Below are 25,449 nucleotides of genomic sequence, written 5' to 3'. Positions count from 1 at the left end.
GGGCCCCGGGACCCCCTCCGGGACAGAGCGCCGAGACCCCCGCGCAGGGTGACGTGGAGGAGGAGGAGGGGGACCCCTCGAAGCTCCACGTGGACGGGGAGCCCAAGACCGGCATTCGGCGCCGGAGAAAGGGTGTCGGGAGGCCCTGGGTCCCTGAGGCCCGGGCCAGTGTCCTGAGAGGGATTCAGGGCCCTTGGCCAGGCCCTCCAGCCCCAGTGGCCCCTGCAGACGGCATGAGAGGAGCCCCTTCAGGCAGGGCCGCCAAGACGCTGGAGAGCAGGCCCCTGGGGGAGCCCCGTGGAGGCTACTGCCTCTCCGAGGACAGTGACATCCACATCACCAGCGAGGAGGAGGACCGAAAGGAGCCGCCTCTCCCGAGCCCCTGTGGCCCCAAAGAGAAGGAAACCGGTGGCCGCGTCCCCCGGGTTCCTCAGGAGAGCTGCCCGGCGCCACCAGGGGGCCTTTGCTGCTACATCTGCGGGTCGGCACTGTCCCCGGCCTCGCAGCACCAGATCCACGTGCAGAAGCAGGAGAAGCTGGCTCAGGCCCCCTTCTTTCCCTTCCTGTGGCTGCACAGTCCACCTCCCGGGGCTCAGCCCATCAGCGAGGGCGGCAGCACCCTGGTGTGTCCCTGCTGCTTCTCCTCCCTCATGCAGCAGTGGCAGAGCTTCGAGCTGGCCAGCGTGCCTGTCCTGCAGAGACTGTACGTGGTGCCTCTGAACAGCCACGCCCCCGGCATGGCCTCCAAGGGCAGGAGGCTCCCGAGGGAGGAGGGCACCACCTCGGGGACCCTGCCAGAGGCCTGCTATCTCTGTGGAGAGGACTGCACCCCTGACGCCCGGGCTGTGGCCTCCAGGATCCTCAATGGCAATGCCAGGAGCACCATGCATTTCCCCTTCCTCAGCGTCCTGCCCTGCCCCCCCAATGCCCGAGGCCCCAACAAGCGAGGTGAGGTTCGTAGCTGCCCCAAGTGCTTCAGCGTCCTGGAGGACATCTGGGCCCTGTACCGGGCCTGTCAGAACGAGGAGCTCATCACCTCTGTGCAGGGCTTCCTGGGCAGGTACCACCAGGCCTTCCCTGCCTCTGACCCTGCGCTCTCCGAGCTGCCCACATCGACCCAGGGCAGCGCCGTGTCCGTCTGCTACATCTGCGGGACTGAGCTGGGCCCCGGGAAGGAGTTCCAGCTCAACGTGAACCCCTCCAGTCGCTTGGGCGAGAAGGAACCCTTCTTCCCCTTCCTCACTGTGTACCCACCTGCTCCACGTGCCAGGCCTGCCGACTCCACAGGCCTGGTGGCCACCTGCGTGCTCTGCTACCACGACTTGCTAGGCCAGTGGCTGCAGCATGAGGCACGCAATGCCCACCATGCTGTCAGTGCCTGGTCCCGGCAGTACCAGGTGGACACGTTTGTGTGCTTCTTCTGCCAGCAGGAGAGGAAGCGGTGTCTTGGGTTGAAGGCTGTGCGGGTGGCCCGGCTGCCCTTGTTTCTCTATACCCTGCGAGCGAGCCACAGTCTGCTGGTGGACGACGGGCGGCAGCTGATCATCGGCGCCTGTGTGGAGTGTGGGACGCTGGTGTGTGCTGGCCAAGGGCTTACCCGCCAGGGACCTGTGGGCTGGAGCTCCCCAGTGGCAACGGCGATAAAGGTAAGCAGCGGTTCTCATCTCATCCTCTGAAATCCAGGCAGGGAAAGAAGAGATGTTTTCTGTTTCTCTGCCAGGAGTTAGCACTGATTCTGTGTGATGTGTTCCAGCAGGAGGTGCCCTGCCTGAGTCAGCAGGCTGGTGCTGGGTGGATGTACCGGCTTGGCTGGGCTCAGAGGCATGCCAGGCTCAGAGGAGTTGGGGGCCAGGAGTGGTCTTGTGGAAGAATAGGGCACAGCTGAAAACAGCAAGCATGGGCCTGAACTTGAGTGTGTTTGCAGCAGAATCTACCAAACAGAGGAAGTTCGGGGCATGTCTGTCATCCGCCTGATAACATTGGTAATTAGTCCAGCCACGCAGGTCACCGAGAGGTCTCTGTACTTACCCGGTTTCAAACACATCAGAGGTGGAAGTTCCTCTTCACTCTAGCTCCCTGGTGGCTTAGCTTTTCCAGAGTTTTCCATCCAAGTTCACACTTTTCCTTTGTGACTCTGGCTGCTTAATAGCAGATAGAAAGATTTCCAGATGTGGGGGGTTTGGTACCCAGGAGGACAGTGGCCTAAACAGACTTTTCCCCCTGTGGGAAGTGAGTCTTTCTTCTCTGCAAGTCAGCTGTGCCGGAGGAGGCAGGAGGCCTGGCGCTGGCCCTGTTTATAAGGCGCCTGCCTTCACGCTGCCTGCCCAGGAGGAGCCAGACAGGGCTCAGTTCATTTCGGATCTGGCTTTGCAAAGGCTGAAGCAGGCGCTACCCCTGGTGGGTCTGAAGTGGGCATCTGTGAGCTGTGATCACCATTATGGCCACCCAGGGTCATGAATCCTGATTTCTACCAAAGACAGACCGACTTGTTTCAATCAGACGCCTGTAAGCGGTAGCCGCTGGTGAGGGGCCGGCAGAAGGATGTGGGAATGGGGAACTCTCTCTCTGGTCTGTTCAGGAATAGTCATTCCATTTGTTTGAAAGGTTCCTGTGTCCATGTGTGTGGCACCTTTAAAGTCACCGGGCCCATGGCCTGGCCGGCGTGGCTCAGTGATTGTGTGTCAACCTAGGAGCCAGGAGGTCATGGTTCAATTCCCAGTCAGGCCATATGCCTGGGTTGAGTGCTCGATCCCCAGTGTGGGGTGTGCAGGAGGCAGCCAATCAATGATTCTCTCTCATCATTGATATTTCTCTCTCTCTCTCCCTCTCCCTTCCTCTCTGAAATAAAATAAATAAATAAAGTGACATGGCCCAAATTTGCCCCCCCCCTCCCCGCCACTCCCTCCTCTACCCCCCATCATGGGTTTGGCCCCATTCCTCATGCTCTGTCCAGGGCTCCTTCTCCACTGATGTTGCTTTGGACTTCAGAGCTGCCTTTGGGGACTTTGGTGGTAGGTCCTCTCATTTGTGGTGGGTGGCAGATCTTTGTGGCGCCTACTGCTGGACATCTGGAGAATTGCACTTTCCACAAGGGCTGGCACTGGGAGAAGAGCCCAGCTTTGGAGCAGGACAGACCTGGGTTCCACTCTTTTCCTTTCTCTGAGAAACCAAGTGCCAATGAGTCCATTTATTATCCTCGCCGAGCTCGTTTCCTTGGCTGAGGAGTGGCAATCTCTATCACCCGCCTTGCAGGGTCACTGTGAGAACTGAATGAATGGGGGAATGTAAACACTCCCAGAAAGTCAAGTGCTTGGATCATAGTGGGACCATGTCCACCTGAGTGTTGGGGCAGTTTTTTCTAGGTTAATCTTCCACGAGGCTTCGGGTTTGCAGGCTGGGTGTGGATTTCAGGTATGACAGTGTGTCATGGGGTAATCAAAGTGCTGTCTATGGGGCCTCTCCAACAGCATGTTTTCTGCAGAACATCCAAACTGGGCTGAGTTTTCTCATGTTGATTTGCTCGCTCATCGGGATTGATGAGATGCGAACTGGGGGCCTCAACGGATAGGAGCTTGAGGAAACAAAAGAAGCTACAGTTCTTAGTCCAGCTGGGGAGGTGGGGGTTGAGGGTAGCCTGGTGTGGAAGAACACGCAAGCTGGTGTCTGTCCAGAAGGGGTCAGCGTGAGTTTGGGAAGGCTGGATGTCAGACTAACTTTTGCACCATTTCTTTTTCTAACTCCTCACCATGGCCCTATGAGGCCCGATGATTCCCATTTTACAGATGAGTAAGTTGAGACTCAGAAAAGTCCGATGACCTTGGTAACTATCCAAGTAGATGGCTGAGGGGGCTTTTGAGCCCAGGTCTTCTGATCCCTAAGTCCTATTCATTGGATGGAGTGAGGTAAAGCAGGAGGAAAGGGACAGAGGTAAGGAGGAGCCATGCAGCCTTGGAGGGGCAGGAGGACCTGTGGGTGTGGTGGAGGTGAGATGAAGGGGAAGTCAGGATGGAGTAACTAGAAGCCTTGAAAGCAGGAAAAGGAAGTTGGGTTTAGGGGAGCAATAAAAAGTTCTTACAAGAAGGCTTGGAACAGGCCAGGAACAGATCCCCACAGGGCCTGGCTGTGGCAGCAATGCAGGTGGATGGTGAGGCCAGCGCGCCTGTTTGTGGTGGAGGCAGCAGGGTGGGCCTCAGGCTGGATTAGACGATGGAAAGAGAAGCATAGACCCCACCTGTAAGAGCACCTGATTGACGGGAGATGCCGGAAATGCAGCCTCTGCCTTTCCTCCCGGCACCCCTGCCTCCCATTCATTCAGCCAGCATTTACGAGGTGCCTCCTCTGAGGCAGGTGCTGTTCTAGACACCGAGGACTTGGTGGCAAGTTCAGAGCCTTCAGTGTCAGGGGACAGAGAGTCAACAAAGACTATAGCCTCCTGCAGAGCTGGGAGCACAGCAGGAGGAGGAGGAGTCCGTGCCAGGCCCGGGTGGGGAGTGAGAGCGCATGCACGCTTGCGGGAGCTGGGAGCACTACAAAGGGACTGGTGTGCAGGAACTGTGGGCAAAGAAGCAGCTGAGCCACCCGGGAGGGGCAGAGGCCGCCACGCTCGTTTCCTATGCCAGCTCCCGACTCCTTGGTTCTCACGTTCATATTCTGTGACTCTCTTTAGCGTGTGGTTTGAGAATTTGGGGGGAGTGGCTGGGGCTTTGGAGGGTGGCCGCAGGGAAACCACTTAACTGGGACGGCATGTTCCAGAGCCTCATCCATACCGCCTTCTATAATGCCTCAGCTGTTTCCTGTTAGCATTTATTCCTTAGTGACAACTTTAAATAGTATGAAAGAAAATGTGAGAGAAGGAAGGAGGGAAGGAAAAGAGGGAAGGAAAGGAGGAAAGGAAGGAAGGAAGGAAGGAAGGAGGGAACGAAGGAAGGAAGGAAGGAAGGAGAGAAGGAAGGAAGGGAGGGAGGAAAGAAAGGAGAGTGTCACCAGTGCCCTTGGGGTGTGTTTGTGGCTTTTCTCTCCAGCTGGACCCCTTGCCCCGGAGCACCCTGCCCTGTAGTCACCACGTCTCTGAGCCGGCCGCTCGGATAGGGCTGTGTCAAGGCTGGGCTGGGGAGGCTGCAACCCACCCTTCCAGGGTCCTGGCATCCCTTCCCCGAGAAGGAACCCCTCACACACAAGGCTCTGCAGAGCCACCAAAAGACCCTGGGTTGGCCTTCTGACAGGCCTGGCTTTCGTTTTCATTCTGCTGGGAGCTGGCTGTGTGACCTTGGGTAAACGCATGCCCTCTCTGAGCCTCCGTTGCAGTGTAGATGATCATCCTCTGGAAGGTTTGTGATGTCAGAGCAGCTTACGTTCAGCAAGGATATGAGACGTGTCCATTCCTTTCTCCCTCCCCGAGGAACTGGATGCTCTGCTGGGTCTCTTATTGTCACCCTCCGGCTCTGACGTTGCAGCCCCTGGCCCCCACCTCTCTGCTGGGGGTGGAGAATGGTTGTCCCTCTCTTCAAAGCTAGTGGGCGCAGCTGACCAGGCTGCTGGAGATGGTACTGGGGACATCATGATGATGATGCCTGTATAGGATGTTTTCCGTGTTCCAGGCTGTGCCACCTGCTTCACCTGTGTTCACACTTACTAAATCCTCATCACAACCCTGTGTGGGGAGGGGCCACTGTGCTCATTTCATAGAGGAAACAGCAAGCCCAGAGAGATCAAGTAATTTGCCCAAGGTCACTCAGCCAGTAACAACAGGACCAGCATTGGGCCCAGGAGTCCAGTTCTGTAGTCTGTGCCCCAACCTCTACTCTGTCCTGCCGTTCTGTCCTCTCTGGGGCTCCAGCTGTGAAGGTGGCAGTGCCCTCCGGGGGGCAGGTCATCATTTTCTCTGCATGTGCCTCCTCCACCCAGTGCAGCTGAGAGGCAGGAGGTGTCTGTATGGACTAGAGGCCCCAAGAAGCCCCCGCTAGCCGGCTCTCTGTCCCCCGCTCCTCTGGCCTGCTGACAACTTGTGCCCTGTGTCTGTGCTCTCCCCAGCATTGCTCAGGTGTTCAGCTTTCAGTCGGGACTCCTCCTGCTGCTGGGAGAGGCCTGCTCCGTCCAAGATGGGTCAGCTGCATGATCGATTGGCTTTCCTTGCAAGCCAGTTGGCGGGCAGGCCGCCCTTCCCTCTTCCAGCTCCGTCTGGAGAGCGTTCTGGGTAATGGAGCGTGCAGCTGTTTACCTAACCGCACCCTGGCCCCTCACCGTGGGGACGCCTCGCCGAGCCCCCAAGTGCGGCCTCCCAGCCCAGAACAGGTGTTGCTGCCGCGGTGCCTTTCTTTTCTCAGCGCTGACATCTGAGGCCTGCAGAGCGCGTCTGTCATCACTCGCCTGTCAGGCCCGGCACGCACATCTGTTTCCCGTGTTTCCTGGCGATCTGCGCCCACACGGCTCCTGCTCTTCAGGGAGGGCCTGGCCGCTCCTGCTGCCCCGTCCAGGCCAGTGGGGCACCTCAGCATGGCGACGGATCAGACGGGGGAGCTTTGTGGGCTGCCCCGTGGGGCTGACTGGCACCCTGTCCCAGGCCGTCGCTGGGAAGTAACTGGGCTCTAGGCCTTTCTCAAGCGCCAACCACCTTCTCCAGGGGAAGTCTGTGCTTTGCTTGACAGTTGGGAGCCATCTGCTCCGAGGACTGAACTTTCCAGACTTGCCTTGTCCTAAACCTGGAGGTGATTGGAGACAACTGGGAAAGAGGAAGCGGAGACAAAAGGTCTTCAAAACTCAGCCGACTCTGGATGCAGGGAAGGGAAGGGGCTGGAGGAGGGGTGGCTGCCTTTGGCCACGGCCAGAATCTGTAAAGCTTTCCGGCTTCTTCTCTGGTTAGATTTCCCTGGATCGCACCCATGAGTGTTTTTCGAGCGTTTGTAGGTTCTGGGCAAGTTTGCCTTGTTTGCACATTTTCTCAGCTTGGGAACAGCCCCGGTCTGGGATTCAGGCTCATCGTCTGCCCTAGGTCCATTTTTCAGTGGGGATGGTGGAGAGGGATGGTACTCCTGCCGTCCAGAAAAAGCATTTCAGAACCTGGCTGCCGTTCTCCGTGTAGCCCCAAGTGGGAACCTATGGGGACAGTTGTGAAAGGAGCTTCTACCTCCTGGGTGACCTTCACTCGGTTTCCCCATCTGTCAGAATGAAAGGTCTGGTCTTCAGGGCTCACAAGCAGTCTGCAGTACCCACCTGAGCCTAGCGGACTGGGGGCACTGTGATGAGAAGGATGCTGAGGCTGTGCCTAGACTTGCGGGGAACATAGCTAGTGATTTATTGGCGGTTTCTTCTGTGGAGTTAGGGACAGGAGAATGACTTCTTGGGGTCTAAGTTTTCTTTATTTTATTTTCATTTCCCCCCAATTTTCAGACATATAATTGACATATAACATTTTATAAGTGTAAGGTATATAATGTGTTGATTTGATACATTTATTTGTTGCAAAATGATTACCACCATAGTATTAGCTCACATAGCTAACCCTTTCTTTTTGTGGTGAGAACACGTAAGATCTACTCTCGTGGCAATATTCAAGGATATGATACAGTATTATTACCTATAACCACCATGCTGTAATTTAGATCCCCCAACTTGTTGATCTTATAGCCGGAAGTTTGTACCCTTTGTCTAATATCTCCCTATTTAATGAGGTCTAGGATTTAAATTCCATCTATGATGCTGGGGCCCCGAACCACCATGATATTCTACCCTGTGGAGGATGATGACATGTTAGGGTCAGAAAAACCTCGCTGATCATCGTTTTTCAGACAACGCTACACCAGGAGGACCAACAGGCCCTCAGCCTTATGCCACTTTCGCTGGTGTGTGTGTGTGTGTGTGTGTGTGTGTGTGTGTTTCAGTAACACCGGCTAATTATATGTATAAGTTTTGTAAGAAATTCTGGCATCCCTGCGCCAGGGACACAGCTGCACTTCTGCTTTTCCCCTTGTCCTGGGCTGCCCTCGAGAAATGTAAACACACTTTCTGCCCATTAGCTCAACAAATGTTTGCGTGCATGCCTACTGTCCGCCAGGTGCTCTGTGAGCACCTGACGCTCCAAGGACGTGCTGTGGAATCAGGCAGCCTCTGCCCTTGGGTGCTGGCAGGGGACCAGGAGTGAAGGGACTGACTGTAGCCATGCAGTGTGTTCTCTGCTGAGGTCTGCTGAGAGCCCAGCAGAAGTTTGGGAAATGGGTATGTTCAGGAAAGGCTTCCTGGAGGAGGTGGCATCTAAGCTGAGTCCTGAAGACTGAAAAGGACTCAGCCGGGTCCACACAGGAGTCATGTGCTCCTGGCAGAGGAGCATGTGCGAAGGCCTGGGTGTGGGGAGTATCGTTACTGGAAAACCTTAAGTAGTTCTGCCTGCAGTGGGAAGAAGGGATGGGGCAGGAGGGCTTGACAGTGTTTGGAATCCCTGGAAATGCATGTGACTCAACTTGAAGCAGTCTGAATTGTAAAGTGCCAATGACTAGACTATGATAATTGGAAAAAAAAATACCCATGACTGGACCCTACCACAACCTGTTAAATGAGAATCTGTGAGGGATGGCCTTCGTGCCACTGGGATTTTAAAATTTCCAGAAGATTCCAGCACTGGGATGAGACTGCTGATAGAGGTAAACACAGCCCAGGAATTTGTGGCTTTTTATCTTGAAGGCCTGGCAGTCACAAAGGATTCTGTCCATGTGTTCAGTCTGTCTTTATTGAGTGCCTACTGTGTCCCAGGCACTGTTCTGGGCCTCAGGGTCCAGCAGTGAACAAACCAGACTGGGTGCAGGGAGGGATTGTGACAGGGGTCATGGAGGGGCTGGGAGACATGCGTGGGGTGGGGGCTGCCACATGAGCAACGAAGAGGATCTGGGCAGGGCCCTGAGGTGGGACCTCGGAGCAGTGGGGAAGGCCAGGTGCCAGAGGGCAGGGAGGGCTCATCGCAGAGGCCGCAAGGGCCGGTCAGGTGGGGCCTCGTTGGCAGGAGGACTGCAGGCTGACCCTGAGAAGGTGCTGTTTTTGTTTTTAAATTGAAATAAGATCCACACACCATAAAATCCATCCTTTTAAAGTGTGTAATTCGGTGGGTTTTAGTACAGTCACAGAGTTGTGCAGCTATCACCACTATCTAATTCTAGAACATGTCCATCAGCCCCGAAAGAAACCTTGTACCCATTAGCAGTCACTCCCCATTCCCCACCCCAGCCCCTGGCCACCACTAATCTCCTTTCTGTCCCCAGGGATCTGCCTATTCTGGATGGTTCTTATAAATGGAATCATACAATGTGAGTCTTTTGTGTCTGGTTGTGTTCACTTAACGTCTTTGAGATTCAACCATGTGGTGGCATATATCAGTATTTTACGCCTTTTATGGCTGAATAATATTCCACCGTGCGGACAGACTACCTGTTGTTTATCCACTCCTCAGGTAATGGGCATCTGGGTTGTCTCCACTTTGAGGCTGTTGTGAATAATGCTGCTGTGAACATGTGTGTGCAGGTTTCGGTGTGGGCATGTGTTCTTATTTCTCTTGGGTAGACACCAGGAGTGGAATTGCTGGGTCACCTGGTAGCTCCCTGTTTAGCCCTTGGCGTTCCGCTTTCTCCTGGGGGCTTTTAAGCAGGCAAAAACCATGCTATAGGCTTCAGAAAGCCCCATCTGTGACTCCTCCCTGACCACAGTCACACCTCCTATTGCAGGTCTCCAGGCATCGGGTTTGTGTCTCAAGATGGGAGTTGGTCAGCTCCTCCCAGGAGGAGGGGAGCTGTATTAAGCATTGAGAACATTGCCCTGGCTGGTGTGGCTCAGTTGGTTGAGCATCGTCCCATGCACCAAGAGGTCCTGGTTAGATCCCCAGTCAGGACACATGCCCCAGTTGCAGACTCAATCCCCAGTAGGGGGAGTGCAGGAGACAGCCTATCGGTTTTTCTCTCATCGCTATTTCTCTCTCCCTCTCCCTTTCTCTCTCTCTCTAAAAAAGAAAAATCAATAAAAACATTTAAAAAAAAAAAAAGGAATTGAGAACAGGTTGCACTTGCTCTTGAGGTTTTGCCTTGCTCCAGCCACGACCGTGGGAATCAGAAGCCGTGGATCACTGCCCCCCCCTCCGCCCCCCCGCCCACTCACAGTGGCGGTGCGCAAGACCCTCCCCCTGACTGGGTCTCATGTTCCCCTCTGTAAAATGGGAGCAGATGATGGACCAGTAGCTGAGCCCCTTGGCTCCCCTGCGGCTGTCAAATTCTCACCATCTCATCTTTCTGCACCTGTTGGCAGGAGTGGGATGGAGCGGGGAGAGACCCCGGAGGTCAGGGGCTGGCTTGGCTCTGAGACCATGGCTCTCAGGTTCCCCGTCCCAGCCCTGGCCACCCCTGCCACTTGCTTTTGTTTCCTGCCACCCAGCCTGTTTGGTGTGGAGCCCCGTATGAAATCAATGGCTGGATTGGATTTCCTTCCAGAGGTGCCAGCAGCCTCAAATACATGACACAAAGGCCCCAGTTGGTATTGGCTCAGCAGAGCCAGAGTTCTGGGCAGGAACAGCCACCTCTCGGGTCTACTGTTTCCTCCTGGCCACAGGGCCAGAGGGAGGTGGGAGAGGAATCATTCAGGGTCTAAGGGAGACCCCTCAGGTCAGAGCCACGTCATCCTGCCACCAATTAGTGTCATTTGTGGGGCAGAGCTGGTGACAGGGTTCTAGCCACCCACCTGGTCCTGATGAAGAACAGTGAGGTCTAAGGAGATGATGACGACCAGGAAGATGCCAATGGCAGACAGCATCGAAAGCCTCCTCTGTGCCAGCCACTGTCCTACGAGCTTTGCCTGTATCCCCTCCTGTAACCTTTCACCAGTCCTGTGAGGTAGGTTTTCCCATTTCATAGATATGGAACATTGAGGACAGAGAGGGGAAGTCACTTGTCCAAAGTCACACAGCTGGCAAGTACTGGGGCTGGGATTCCAATCAGGCTGTTTGACTCCAATGTCCATACTCCCCCCAGATGCGATGCCAGGATGTACCATGTGGGAGATAAAGGTTGGCTCAGTGGACAGCAGATCGTGGTATGTGTGGTTCATGGGAGATGGCTGAGGGCCCACCCAGACCTGGCTTGGGGCAGCCTGCAGCCAATGTTTGGTGGCCTGAAGTGAGAGGGAAGTCAGGGAAGGCTGCCTGGAGGAGGAGTCACTGTGGGGGTGCTACAAATGGGTAGGATTTAAGTAAGTGATGATTACGAAAAAGGCCTCCCCTTACAGAATTTCTATGCCAGCAATGCCATTGTAAAGATGTCCTTCTTTTATTCTCTAAAGCTGTTACGTAGATGTTGCCGCTCATTTGATTATACTCTAGGAACTACTTCAGTGTTTTAAAGGTATCTTCAGATTGCATTATATTTTACATTTAAAAACATGTGCTTCATTATAAAAAAAACACACACCAAAAACTTAGAGCAGGTGAGAGATGAGCCATGTGTCAGGTTCAGCTCACCTCTGCCCTGTGGGTCCTGTCGGACCCTCAACCGTTCCACAGCTGCCCACTGATTGTCCACCAGCCCAGGACCCCTGTGGGTCTTGTCACTGGCTGCAGTCTGCCACCACCTAACTAGGTGACTGTGAGCAAGATGCCAGCTCCCCCGGCTGCCCGTGCCTCCTCCGACCACAGAAGGTGGCCTGAGCCGCCCTGTGGGTAGGTGGCACCAGTCCCACTTTTCAGATGAGGAGGCCCAGGCTCATGAACCTGAGAGTTTTGGATCAGGTTACTGACAGTAAGTGGCAGAGCTGGGCATGGGAGAACAGGGTGGTCTACTGCCAGGGCCTTGGCTGTCCCCCTGCCCGGGGTTAAGTGGCACTTACGGGAGATGATGGGGCAGGGGCCAGCAGGGGCCTGGCTTCATCTAGCCCCACCTGGTTTAGCCACACAAGGAGGCAGCATTGGTCCCCACACATGGGTCCCCTGCTCCAGCTTCCAGAGCGGGCCTCCTAGGAGGGAGGGCAGAGCGCTGACACACTGCAGCAGTGTTTTATAAGCCTTCCCAGACCCGTAAACCGTCTCCCGGCTTCCAGATGAGGGCCTTCGCAGGCGGGGATTAAGGCTTGTGTGGGTTCGGATGCCTGCCATGGAGGGAGGGAGGCAGGTGGGAGGCAGGCGTGGTCTTCCAGACTCTCAGACACAGTGGGACCAGGCCAGGGGGGCGCTGTAAGGTCCTGGGGTCACAGCACAGTGTCCGGCCCGAGTCCAGGGAGGCTGGAGGAGCCTCAGAGCGTGGCTTCCGCTTGGCTGTGGTACCAACTCTTGAATCCTGATTCCTCCGCACAGCGGGGTGCCCTTTCCCCTCCCAGAGGGTCTTTCCCACAGCCACGCACTGCTCTTTCTTTTGTGTGGTTATGTGACGTCCAGGGGGCTGCTGGACAAGGGAGGCCCAGCATGGCTTTATGCTCGTTCCACAGGGCTGGGGGCTCTCGGGCAGGGCTGTCTGCACTTAGGGCTGAGCCCCAGGGACACCACGAGCCACCCAGGCCTGCAGAAAGCAGCTGGGCCCAGGGCTCAGTCTAGTGGGGACAGGGCTCGGGGCCCCGCAGAGGTCCAGGCCTGAGCCTTGCTGGGGTTGGAGTTGGTGGGTGATGCCATTCTAGAAACAAGGCCCGCATTTCCCTCGGGTGCAGGGGCTGAGGGTTTGCCAGCGGACCTGCACATCCCCAACTAAGCATGAAAAATGGCCACTTGACTCGCCGCCCTCAGCCCTGCCATGGCTGGGGTGGTAGAGTGTTGAGCATCCCCTGGTGGGCTCTCTTCCTCTCAGGCTCTGTGTGCGAGCAGGAGGCTTGGTTGGTGGCCTGATCCTCCTCACCCCTCTCTCTCTTTCTCTTTCTGAAACTGCATTTTCTTTCGTTTTCAAAAGATGGACATGGGGAGCCTGGTTTTAAGAGCTCCCATGAGATGTGATTGCTGATTCCTTCCCATTTACAGTTGGAACCTGGACCCTGCTCATCGGTTACCTGTCACTGGCCAGGCGACAGGGATGCGCAGGGCCTTTCTCTGGGCTTAAGGGCAGGTCCCAAGGAAGAGGGGCAGAGGGAGAAGGAGTCACTGGAAGGACAGTGGGTTGTTGGGGCCCTTCCCCTGCCTACTCCTTCCGCTTGTGCACAGACCTCCTCCATCAGACACACCCTCCTGTCTCTCACACATGCACACACCTTCACTCTTATATCCACTGCCTCTCATTGCACATGTACTCACACTCACCCTTCTGTCCTCCCCCACATGCACACTCACACGCACATGCACCACATCCTCTGAGGGAAGGTGTTAAAATTTACTACAATTGGCCCTGACCAGTTTTCTCAGTGGTTAGAGCATCGGCCCTTGGACCAAAGGGTCTTGGGTTTGATTCTCGTCAAGGGTTTGCAGGCTCAATCCCCAGAGGCAACCAATCGATGTGTCTCTCTCGAATGGATGTTTTTCTTTCTCTCCCCACCCCTTCCCTTCCACTCTGTCTGAAAATCAGTGGAAAAATAATATCCTCGGGTGAGGATTTAAAATTTTTTTTACTATAACTGGATTTGTCCTTTTCTCCCTTTAATTTTGTTAATCTTTGCTTTATGAATTTGGAAGCTCCTGCCCATTTATGATTGCTTTGTCTTTCTGATAGATTGGCCCTGTCATCACAATGGTATATCCTTCCATCTCTGGCAATTTCTTAGTCTGTTTTATCTGAACTCTCCCCGTTTGACAATGAAGGCCTCTGAGGTTCAGAGAGGGAAAGCGACTGGCCCAAGGCCACACAGCTGTCGGTGTCAGGAGCAGGAGTCACGCTTGCTCCTTGCAGCTCCACCCCACCGGCTGCTTTGGAGCGGTGGTTCGGAGAGAAGCTCCTTCCTGGTTAGTTTCTGGGCACCTGCATTTTGATGTCATGATTGTCAGGCCGCCAGAACTGTGTCCCAGCCCGCCCTCGGCAGAGAGGACCCTCCAGGAGCCCAGCATCTGGCCTGCAGCCTGCGGGAGCCCAGCTCAGCGTGCTTGGAACACCCTCTGGAAATTTCTTGCCAAACTCTGCTCTAAAGCTTCTGGCCCTCCCACCCCGTTGGGTGAGATTGTTCTGAGCGTGCTGGGCAGATTTTCCCAGGTCTCACATGTAGAAAGAATTTCTCTGGGTGGCAGGAGACTGTCCCCCCTCTCTAGCTTCCCTGTGTAGGCCTTTAGGAACTTGTGCCAAATCCACTTCCTGGTGGCTTCACCCCAGCTGGGCCATGGCCTGGAGCTCCTGGGGGCTCCACGCTGGCGCAGGCCGCCTGCCAGTGATCGGAGTCATCCCTTCGGGCAGGCGCCCTGGTCCCAGAGGAGAGCTGCCTCTGTCTCCATGGTGCATTCTGGGAAGTCCGGGGCTCTGCAGGGAGCCTGGGTGGGGGCGTTGCCTAGGAGATGTTTATAGGGGGAATTGACAGAGGGGGGTATCTTTGCCATGAGCTGTAAGTAGGGGCCATAAGCAGTTATGATGGGTTGGTTCATCTGGGAGTTTCACTGAGTGACACGAGTTGGGCACAGAGTTCAGGGCCACAATGGTGCCAGGTAGAGGGTGTGAATGCCATATTTATCTACTCCTAGATGCCATCCATTGTAAAGCATGTCATTGTTTCACATACGACTAGGCAAGAAAAAATGCTGCCTGTGAAACCGACACTCCACCCACTGTCAGATCCATCCTGATTTCAGAGGTCGAACTGTAATACAGGTAGTCTGATCCTTAGTCAATGAAATGCAGTGATGACGGTGATGTGTGATGATGGTGTTGATGGTGATGAGGAGATGGCAGTGACTGCTGCCAGGTAATGCTTGCAGGATGTTATCTTACCGGTTCTGTGAACAGGACTCTGACAGGTGAACGGGGTGGGGGGTGTGGGGGGGAGTTGGCACCCGTTTTCTCTGCTGGGCCCCTGGGCCTTGCAGTGACTCAGCAAGCTCTGTCCTGCTGAGTCTGTGGGGTTGATGGGTGACAGCTGCGCTCGGTGCCGTCGGGACGCGGTTGCCCTTGAGATGCTGCCTGCCTCTGTCCCCTCGGGACCCAGGGCAGGGCAGCAGGAGCACCCCAGCTGACAGGCTGGCTCTGTGGCTGAGGACTCTGGGCCCCAGGGGGCGTGGCGGGTCCCTCGTGATTCTGGCTTCAGGGGCACTGGGGCCTTAATCAGGCGGAGCAAGGAGTCAGTAGCAGCTGGCAGCTGCGTGGCTCAGGAGCCTGGCTGGTGGGAGGGGCAGGAGCAGGGCCAGCAGGTCCCCACTCTTCTCCGCCACCCGGCTGAGGGTCACTTCAGGCTGGACCGTGACCCTCCGAGGGTCAGGGCACCTGCTGCTGGGCTGAGAACCCTGCGGCCGGAGGAGCCTTCCTGCACGGGGGAGAGAGGCGCGGGGGCAGCAAAACCTTGCTTTCCAGATTTCCCCATTACTAAGCGCTTCTCCGCTTAGTTTCCTCTGACTCTCCAGCCATCTGTACGAAAGGGTGATGTCAGCAGTGTGTCACCCCTTTGGTACGGACTGCGAAACCCGGACTCCAGGGGAGGTCACGCTGTGTGCTCTCTGCGGGCAGATGGTGTGGTTTGGCAAACAGCTTTCTGAAGTCAGACCTTGTCACCCACCCTGCCACCCGTGTGGTCCTCACACGTTACTTCATCTCTCTGAGCCTCAGGCTCCTCGCCCAGACCCAGGGGCAGTCTTAGGACCTCCCTCTTAGGGACATAAAGCGGCTGAAGCCCCTGGAGAGAGCCTGGCAAGCAGTCAGGACTCCAGGAGCCATGGCTCTGGTTGCTGGGGGCAGAGGAGGGAGGGAGAGTGTGAGGAACCGGAGGCCCCGCTCACAGCCTGGCCTCGAGGGCCCTAGAATTACATGCCCTGTGCCCTCAATGCCTGAAAGCCCCACCCATGAGCCCCCATCAGGGCCATCTGTGTCACTGGGCAGGAGCTTCTGGTTAATCTCCCATGAGCCTGACTTATCCAAGACGAGGCAGCATGGGGGATGGGAAACCTGGAAGTAGCCCGAGGCACCTGGGCTCTGAGCTCCCTTATCCCTTCTCTAGGCTCCCACACTCACCTGAGGGGTGAAGGGGGCATTCAGGCAGATGGTCCCCCACATGACTCTGGCCTGTAGAAAGCCATTAGCATTTGACAGAGGTCAGTGGGAACGTGCCACCTGACTGCTTCTCTGTCTGTCCGTGGGCCCCGTCTGTATGTGGGAATTACTGTAGTGTGTATGTCACAGCTTGGAACATGTGCTCACTAAATGTCGGTTCTTATTATTTTTATTAGTATGTGCTCACTAAATGTTGGTTCTTATTATTTTTGCGATTTATCATTTAGTGTCCTCTCCAGTCCTTATCATTTTGGAGAACTAACCTAGAGACCTTAAAAACACAGGAATCTGGACCGCATTAGTTGGATGAGATCAACCAGGAGGGGCCACCCTTGAGGTCAGGTCCTGGGAAAAGGGGACACTCTAGAGCAGCGGTTCTCAACCTGTGGGTCATGACCCCTTTGGGGGTCGAACGACCCTTTCACAGGGGTCGCCTGAGACCATCGGAAAACACATATATAATTACATATTGTTTTTGTGATTAATCACTATGCTTTAATTATGTTCAATTTGTAACAATGAAAATAACATCCTGCATATCAGATATTTACATTACGATTCATAACAGTAGCAAAATTACAGTTATGAAGTAGCAACGAAAATGATTTTATGGTTGGGGGTCACCACAACATGAGGAACTGTATTAAAGGGTCGCGGCATTAGGAAGTTTGAGAACCACTGCTCTAGAGCAAGCATGTCAAACTTGCGGCCCACGGGCCACAACGAATATTTTTGTGGCCCAGCCAATATAATGGTATGTAAGAAACGTTTTAATAAGAATTTCATAACTTAATTTTTACAATATCCTGTTATACATAATCTATAATAATAAAAGTATAATATGCAAATAGACCGAACGGCCATCTGAATGTCCTTCTGGACAACCTTCTGGACGAAGCCGGGGCTGCAGCCGTGGGATCGAGGCAGCGGAATAAAAGTATAATATGCAAATAGACCGAACGGCCATCTGAATGTCCTTCTGGACAACCTTCTGGACGAAGCCGGAGCTGCAGCCGTGGGATCGAGGCAGCGCGGCTGTAAGGGAGGGATCAAGGTAGCAACCGCGGCTGTGAAGACCTACTCTTGCACGAATTTTGTGCATTGGGCCTCTAGTTATTAATAACAAACTACAATGTTCACTAATGACTGATTACTATAATCGTATTGTATTCATTTTCCTTATGTGCCTTACGCATAGGCACACCATTTCTCTCCACTAACACTAGCAGCAAATATTTTAGCAGCTGATTGCCAGGTCATTAGTCTTGTACTGACTTATTTGGAGTGCACAACAGGAAATATTTCGCTTTCGGAGAACAAGAAAAATGGGTTTATTTGCATTACGCTTATTAACTTATGCAGTTATTCAGTGTCTGGTAAGTTAATGTTCAAGAAAATATTAATTTTTATTAAAATGTTCTATTATTTTATGTTAACAATTACTCATTTATTTCAGCCCTTTGTGTTCAGCATGTCTCTATTGAAATAAACCTACATTTCTATGAAAATTGAAGCTTTTGTTTTTTTGTGGCCCACATAAACTTAAACCTTGTTTCTTTGGCCCGTGTTAGCCTTTGAGTTTGACATGCTTGCTCTAGAGTCAGGAGTTAGGGGAGTTTACAAAGACCTACCATTCTCAACATGGTACCCCCATCTTCACAAATACATTTCCTGACTTCAAAACTCAATGCAGAATTCAGTGCATGCATGCAGCTTTCTGAGGAGAGGACCTGTAGCTTTTGTTGGACTCTCACAGATGTTATGTGTCTCCCCAATGGTAAGGAGATGCACGTCCCTGCACACACACTCATAGTACTGTGCACAGGAGCCGACTCCCCACCATTCCTTGAAACCGTGGGACTTGTTCCTGCCATCATGTCTTGACACGTGCATGCTCTTTTTCCACTTCTCTGCCCATTTTCCCACTCCGTGAAGCCTTCTTTGCTAACTCCCTCCCTTCTCCTGCCCCACTTGCTTTTATGTAGTCTTTTCACACTTGATAATAATTTATTACTTTATTATATGTGGTCTCATGTTATCTTCTGATTGCTCCACATGAGTAAGCCCTGTGTCTCCAAAAGGATTGAAAATAGCTAAAATTGGAATTTTTATATCCTTTTGCCCCTCCGCCAGATTTTTAAAAATATATATTTTATTGATTTTAGAGAGGAAGAGAGAGGGAGAGATTGAAACATCAGTAATGAGAGAGAATCATTGATTGGCTGCCTCCTACACGCCCCCCTACTGGGGATCAAGCCTGCAACCTGAGCATGTGCCCTTGACCGGAATTGAACCCGGGACCCTTCAGTCTGCAGGCCAACACTCTATCCACTGAGCCAAACCAGCTAGGGCCGGATTTTCTTTTGTGTGCATTGTACAGGGATTCCTTGCCAGCCATGGGAGTGGCATTCCTGAAGAGCACCACGGTTGGCAGAACCACAGTTGGCATGATCAAAGTCTCAGACAAAGTAAGAGGTTAGGGAAAAGAAAACAATAAAGATGGCATTGAGTATATGTCTTTTAAAACCACCGTAAATAAAACTTCTAGGAGACGTCACTGCCAAAACAAACCATCTTCGTCCACATTAAAAACCTGTTCCAGTTGGTAACCTTTTTCCTGAATTAACATCTTCAGTGGAGGGGAACTTGGCCGTCATCTTGATGTGATGATGTTTATTTCTTCTTGAGTCCATTTTGGTAATTTATGTTTTTCAGAAAACTTACCTGTTCCATGTAGGTAGTCAAGTTAATTGGTATAGCTTCTTTATAATATTCCCTTATTATCCTTCTAATGTCTGTAGGTTCTGTAGTGATGTTCCCTGCTTCATTTGTGATATTGGTAATTGGTGCCTTCTCTCTTTTTTTCCCTTGATCAATCTAAGTAGAAGTTTATCTTTAAAGTATTTTAACCAGGCCTTTTTGCCTTGAAATATAATGTCTTTTGCTCTTACAGCCTCTTTGGCTCTATTTTCGCAAGTGTAGACAAAATGTTTGTGAAGCCACTAGGCATTTTTCAAGTTATTCATGCTTACAGGCACATTTTCCACACCTGCGTGCGCGCGCACGCTCTCTCTCTCTCTCTCTCTCTCTCTCTCTCCAGGGGAGGTTAAAGTGATTTCTCTCTATCAACCTGCCCTTGTGACATTCATGGGGGAAGTCAACATGAAGTGTCCATTTGCTTCAGTGGATCTTATCAAACCCTGAATAAGTGAAAAAGATACTAAATTTAAATCTCTTTAAATATGTTTTTGTTCATTTTTAGAGAGAGAGAGAGGAAGGGAGAGGGAGAGAGATAGAAACATCAATGAGAAACATTGATCAGCTGCCTCCTGCCGCCACCTACAGGGGACTGAGCCAACATTGATCAGCTGCCTCCTGCACGCCCCCTACAGGGGGCTGAGCCTGCAATCAGGCATGTGCCCTGACAGGGAATTGAACTGGTGACCTCTTGGTTTCTGGGTTAAAGTTCAACCATTGAACCACACTGGCCAGGCATAGACTTAAATATTTTTTGATGCAGAAGAGAAAACTGCATGATCTCAGAACCACAGATTGTGCAGGATTGCTGGCTCTGTTGTTTGGAACATATATATAGTTATGTTTCCTAACAATAATGTTATGTTTCACTTCCTACTATACAAAATGTTCACTGTTTAAAATATTTGTGTCCTCCCATGCTTTTGCTACAAAGTATATTTTATCTGTAACCTTGATTGAGACTTCTGTTTCTCTAATCGTTGCATTTATGACAATCTCAGAGTGGCTCTTTAGAATCATAGAACTGGGAGGATACTTAGTGATCCTTGAGCCCAACCCCCCTCACTTAAATCAAAGAAGACTCCAAGGCCCGGGGAGGAGAAGGGATGTGTCCATGAACATAGAGGGGGAAGGTCCTTGTCCATGAACACAGAGCATGTAAGAAGCTGAGGTAGAATGCCAGTGCCCTGGGGCACTTCCACTTCATCAGCCAAGGCTATGATATTTTTGCATTGTACAGGGATTCCTCGCCAGCCATGGTAAAGTTTACCCTTTTAAAGTATACATTTGAGTGGTTTTTAGTATTCATAAAATTGTGCAATCATCACCACTGTCTAATTATAGAATGTTTTTATCACCCCTAAAAGAAACCCCATTCTTCTCCCCCGACCCTCCCCGTCTTTGGCAACCCCTAATCTACTTTCTGTCTATGGATTTTCCTATTCTGGACATTTTATATCAATGGAATAATACCACACATGGTCTTTTGTGTCTGGCTTCTTGGTTGTCATGGTTCATGAATGTTATAGAATATGTCAGTGCTTCATTCCTTTTTATGGCTGAATAATACTCCATTGTGTGTATATGCTACATTCTGTTTATCCATTCACCCATTGATGGTTATTTTGTGGTTTTCACCTTTTGGCTCTTGTGAATAATGCTGCTATGAAATTCACGTATAGATTTTGGTGTGAATGGTCTTTTTTTCTTTCTCTTGGGTGGATTCCTAGGAATGGAATTGCTAGGTCATATCGTACCTCCAGGTCTCAGGAGCTGTCAGATTGTTTTCAAGAGGCTGCACAGCTTTACATTCCCAGCAGCAATGTATGGGGATTCCCGTGTGTGATTTGCTTCTTATCTTGTAACTTATTTTTATTATTATTGTTTTACTGTATCCTAAAGTCATGTGTAAACTTTAAATCATTACTGTGAGTAGCCACTGTTTTTTGTGTTTTGTTGTTTGTTTGTTTTTTGTCTTGTGGTCTCTATTCATTTTCTAAGTTACTTAGGTAAAATTTCCCCCCACTCCCTTCAATGAAGTCATGTCATACATCCTTAACACAGAGTTTAAAAATTTTTTTAAAATAAATTTATACTTTGTTCACCCACTCCCCCCGCAAACCAGAAGCTAATATGAATTGGAACAAAGCAAGTGGGCAGGTTATGTTTATTTATATAACTAGAACAGTATATAGTCGATAAATATTAAAGTTCTTTCCCACCTTTGAACCTCTATATCAAAATATAATTTTAATACCTTTTTTTTTTCATTTTAAAAGTGACAAATCCTAGCTCTAACACATACTGTGTGGTTATGGGCAAGTAACGTAACCTCTCTGTGCCGTAGTTTCTTCATCTGTAAGACATTTGTGGTTGTATCTGCCTGTATAGGGGGCAGATACAGTGAGTTAGTGCATGTACAGCTTTTAGCATACATAGTCCCTGGCAGTTAGGAAGCCCCGTATAAACACTAGCTATTATTTTTATTATGATTACATTATTGTTGTTGGAAATTTGGAGACATACACAAAGGAATAAAAGAGCAATTCTCCCCAGCCCAGCCTCACAGCCCAGAGGCAACTCCTGTTACCATTGCTGTGTCCTCCTGGGCATTTCAGTGCATTCTTTTTTACCATTTTGAGATGAGACTATGTTCAATTTGTGTATTTTGCTCTATTCATTTCATGTCCCAGCATAAACAGTTCCCAGTGTTGTTGTAAACATAATTTTAATGTTTGTGTGATAGGCTCCCATGAGGAAGGGCCTTAACTTACCCGTCCACCCCTGAGGGTGGCCATTTAGTTCGGCCCGAGCTGTTTCCCCCGCTGTGAGTGTATTTCGGGCAGTGCTGTATACGCTTCTTGGCCCGGGAAGATTTCCCTGACCTTCTGAGGGACAGGCCCTGGGAGTGTGGATGCACTCGGGCCCCCTGCGAACTTTGCAGAGCTCGTGGGTGTGGGTGGGAGCATGCCGGGGAGGCTGCCTTGAAGGGAAAGGAGGCGGCACCAAGGGATCAAAGGCAGCTCACTTCACAATTATGAATCTTTTCCTGAAGTTGAACATGTTCCATGTTGAAAATTTAGACAATAGAGATAAAAAAGGAGTAAACATTACCCATAAACCTGTAACCCAGAACACCCCGTGTTTTGGTTTTTTTTTTTAATTCTACATGCATGCTTGTGCGCGCACACAGTCGTAGGAGGGAGCACACTGCGCGTCGTTTTAACTAGTCTTTTGCACCTTGGATATCATGACTGTCTCTTAGAGGGGCGAAGCCTGTGGCCTGTGGAGCAAGACGCTTGGGTTCAAATCTGGGCTGCACCCCTCACCAGCTGTGTGTTCTTGTGCCAGCTGCTTCACCTCTCTGTGCTGATTTCCCATCTGTAAAGTGGGGGTAATAGGAGGATTTGTACCATAAGGTGGTTTTTCAGATTAGACAGATTAGAATGTGTTGGAGCAGAGTTCCAGCTGTTCTTTTACCCTACAGTTCTCATATCGCTCAGCATCCTTCAACAAAGGAGTTTTATTGGCCATGTAGTGACCCCTGGTCATTGGTGGCTGGGTTTTCACAGATGTGGATGGCTCTGCCGTAAGCCTTGAATCTCATCTGCCCCTCAGCTGCCTCCACCCTGGGCCTGTCCCCCCACTGTGGTTCTTACTGGGCTGCCCTGACCTTGCCTTGTCAGGCGTTGGGGAGCCTGGGGACCCCCTAGCCTCCTTGCTAGCTGTGCAGCAAGTGGCCAAAGGGGTGTGAGACCAGGTGGGGGACATTTTCTTTGGCAGCCTCAGAGCGGCTTCCCTGCACTGGCTGTAGGAAGGGAAGTGGGCAGGAGGGGAGCGGGCACAGGGGTGGGGCTGCCCATCTCACACCTGGGCCTTTGCTGGAAGCCACCTCAGCCCTTTAGGGACAGGTGGGATTTGAACAGATGCCTTCATAAACAAGAGTCAACCTTATTCTTGGTTCTGCCAGCTGTGTGCCTGCTCCCCACCGGGCTTCTGGCCTCCTGGGCAGAGAGGCTGGAGGAGGGGACAGGGAGTTGGCTAGAAGGCTGCTCCGCCTTCTTCCCCGGAGCTGGCAAATCTGACAGAGCCTCCCATGCTGGGAGCCCAGGGGGCCCCTTGGTTACCGAGTACCCCGCAAATGGGCTTCAAATGGGTTCACTTCTCTGGGCTACTAAGATCATATAAAAAGAAAAGGGAAAAGATTGAACACCTACTATGTGTTCCTTATATTCCTCTTGTCATTCAGTTCTTCAGTGTCTGTGCGTTGAGCTCTCACTGTGCGGCGAGGCATCCGGGAGGGAACGATAAATGTGGCATCAGTTGAATACTCGCCATGTCCCCACGATAGAGGTGTTGGCCTGCTTTGTTTTAAAAATCTTTTTTATTTTGAGGTAATGTTGTGAGAAATAACACCAAGATCCCACGTACCCTTCACCCAGTTTTCCCCGGTGGAAACATCTTGCATAACTGTAGTACAATGTCACAGCCAGGCTACTGACACTGACACAATCCACCGATCTTATTTCGATTTCACCAGTTTTATCTGCACTTGTGTGTGCGTGTGCGTGAGTCTCTGTGTGTGTTTGTGTCTCTCTGTGTGTCTCTGTATTGTGTCTGTTTCTGTGTGTCTCTATGCACGTATCTCTGTATACATTTGTGTGTGTGTGTGTGTGTGTCCCTGTGGATCTTTGTGTGTGTGTATGTGTGTGTGTGCGTGTGTGTATGTGTTGTCTATGTAGCCTGTTTCATTTCACAGGGAGGAAGCGAAGCTCAGGGTCAGGCCTTACCAGGACCAGGCACCCCGCATGCAGCAGAGCCGGGCTTCAGTCCAGGCACTGACTCCACATCCCTGAATTACTCCAGGGAAACAGTCCTGTTTCCTCTTTGCTGCTGTTCTTGAACTCAGCAACCTACCTGGTTTCTGCTGCAACTGTGAGCTGAGACCCCCAGACACACTGGAATCCTAAGATGTTGGTGCGGAGCTGCTGGCTCCTCCATTTCACGGAGGAGAAAACTGAGGCTCAGAGAAGTTAATGGGCTTGCCTAACGTCACCTCGCTGGTCAGGGACTGTTTCTCCCAGTCTGCAGCTGGCAGTGACTACAATGAGCTTCTTTTTCCAAGAGGTAAAAGGACAGAGGACACTGTTGATCACAAACACCAGGCTCGGGGTTCAGTGTGGTTGTCAGGGAGACAGTGGGGGCATTCAGAAAGGTTTCTGAACAGGAGATGACTCCGGAAATGTGCAAGGTGACCTCGGACACTTAGCATGCTCCTAAGTGTATGCCAAGGAACACTAATGGACGCGGGGGTTGGGATAATTTTTTTCTTTGCCTTGAGAAGCAGTAGATTAAAGAGAACTACACAGGGTTGTGTGCTGCAGGACTTATCAGTGCCTTCAATGCAGCGATGTGCACTGTGACCATCTAGATAGGGGACGGACTTCTGTTCTGTACAGTGTTTTTCAGGAAAATGTTTACCAAGAATCCCAGTGTGAGACTGAGGTTCTGCTCCCAGGGCTGCGGTGGGCAGAAGTACCCAGGGAGCAGGATATGAGGATCTGAGTGTGTATTTTTTTGAGAGGCGTCTGGTATGGCCACAGTGAGTGTTCAGGGTGTCCGTAGCTCTGGTGGGGCTGATCGTGGGGCCAGCGGGTCTCAGAGAACCTGGTAGCCACTGCACCCACCCCCCCATTTTCCTGAGGCCCAGAGAGGTTAAGTCACTTGTCCCAAGTCACACAGCTGCTGGCCTGCAGACCTAGGACTTGGATGCAGCGCTCTGATGTCAGAGGCCTAGAACCTTGCCACATGGCACGTGGTGCCTTCATCTGCCTGAAGGCTCCTTCCCAGCACAGGAAACACTTAGGAGATAGGTAATGTGCGGGAGGTGGGGTGAATCTGTCCACCCGCAGCCACAGACGTGTGCCTTTGTGTAGGGATGTGTGTGGATGAGGGTAGAAACACGGATGAAGTCAGCTGTCTTAGATCGACAGAATTTCAGGTGATTTATTATTTTTAATAATATATATATTTTTTAAACCAACAGAGGAGGTTGGGCTCCATTTACTGGGGCAATAAAAAGCCATTGTGTGTTTGGAGCAAAGAAGGATTGAAGGCGATTATAACAAAAGTGGTTTTAAAAGAAGGGTTTTTCTGAGTGTCAGTGGGCAGGCGAGTTGGAAGGAGAGAGGGAAACAGACAGAAACCACTTGAGAGAAGGCTGCCCTAACCCTGGTCTGGGCAGCGGTGGTAGCTGAGAAGGGAGAGCTAGGAATAGCCTCGTAGCCACCACATCCCTCCACCCCCATTTTCCTGAGGCCCAGAGAGGTTAAGTCACTTGCCCCGAGTCCCACAGCTGCTGGCCTGCAGACCTAGGACTTGGAGGCAGCGGTCTGATGTCGGGGTCCTAGAACATTGCCACATGGCACGTGGTGCCTCCGTCTGCATTATACTTTCCCACACTCGGGGTACGTACTGCGAATCCACCTGGGAGGGTCAGGATGTCCCCAGGCACTGCACGGAAATGTTACTCGGTCACTGCTGTTCGATCACTCCTGGTCCCCAGTCCCATGTTGGGTGC

The 25,449-nt window shown here is 51.9% G+C and overlaps 1 protein-coding gene across 2 annotated transcripts in view; it reads left to right on the top strand.

Moving 5' to 3' along the window:
• Positions 1–7: 7 nt before the first annotated feature.
• The window catches only part of GSE1 (Gse1 coiled-coil protein), a 427,477-nt gene continuing 402,035 nt past the window's right edge, over positions 8–25,449 (top strand). For both annotated transcript variants that reach the window (XM_005862541.2, XM_005862540.2), the window contains exon 1: positions 8–1,646. In XM_005862541.2, the coding sequence (XP_005862603.1) occupies positions 234–1,646 (1,413 nt within the window). In that variant the 5' untranslated portion in view covers positions 8–233. The remainder of the gene's footprint in view (positions 1,647–25,449) is intronic.

This window comes from Myotis brandtii, unplaced genomic scaffold (genome assembly GCF_000412655.1).
Source record: "Myotis brandtii unplaced genomic scaffold, ASM41265v1 scaffold165, whole genome shotgun sequence".
NCBI lineage: Eukaryota > Metazoa > Chordata > Mammalia > Chiroptera > Vespertilionidae > Myotis > Myotis brandtii.
Note: the sequence above shows the minus strand (reverse complement) of the source record. Positions and strands in the feature narration are given on the sequence as shown.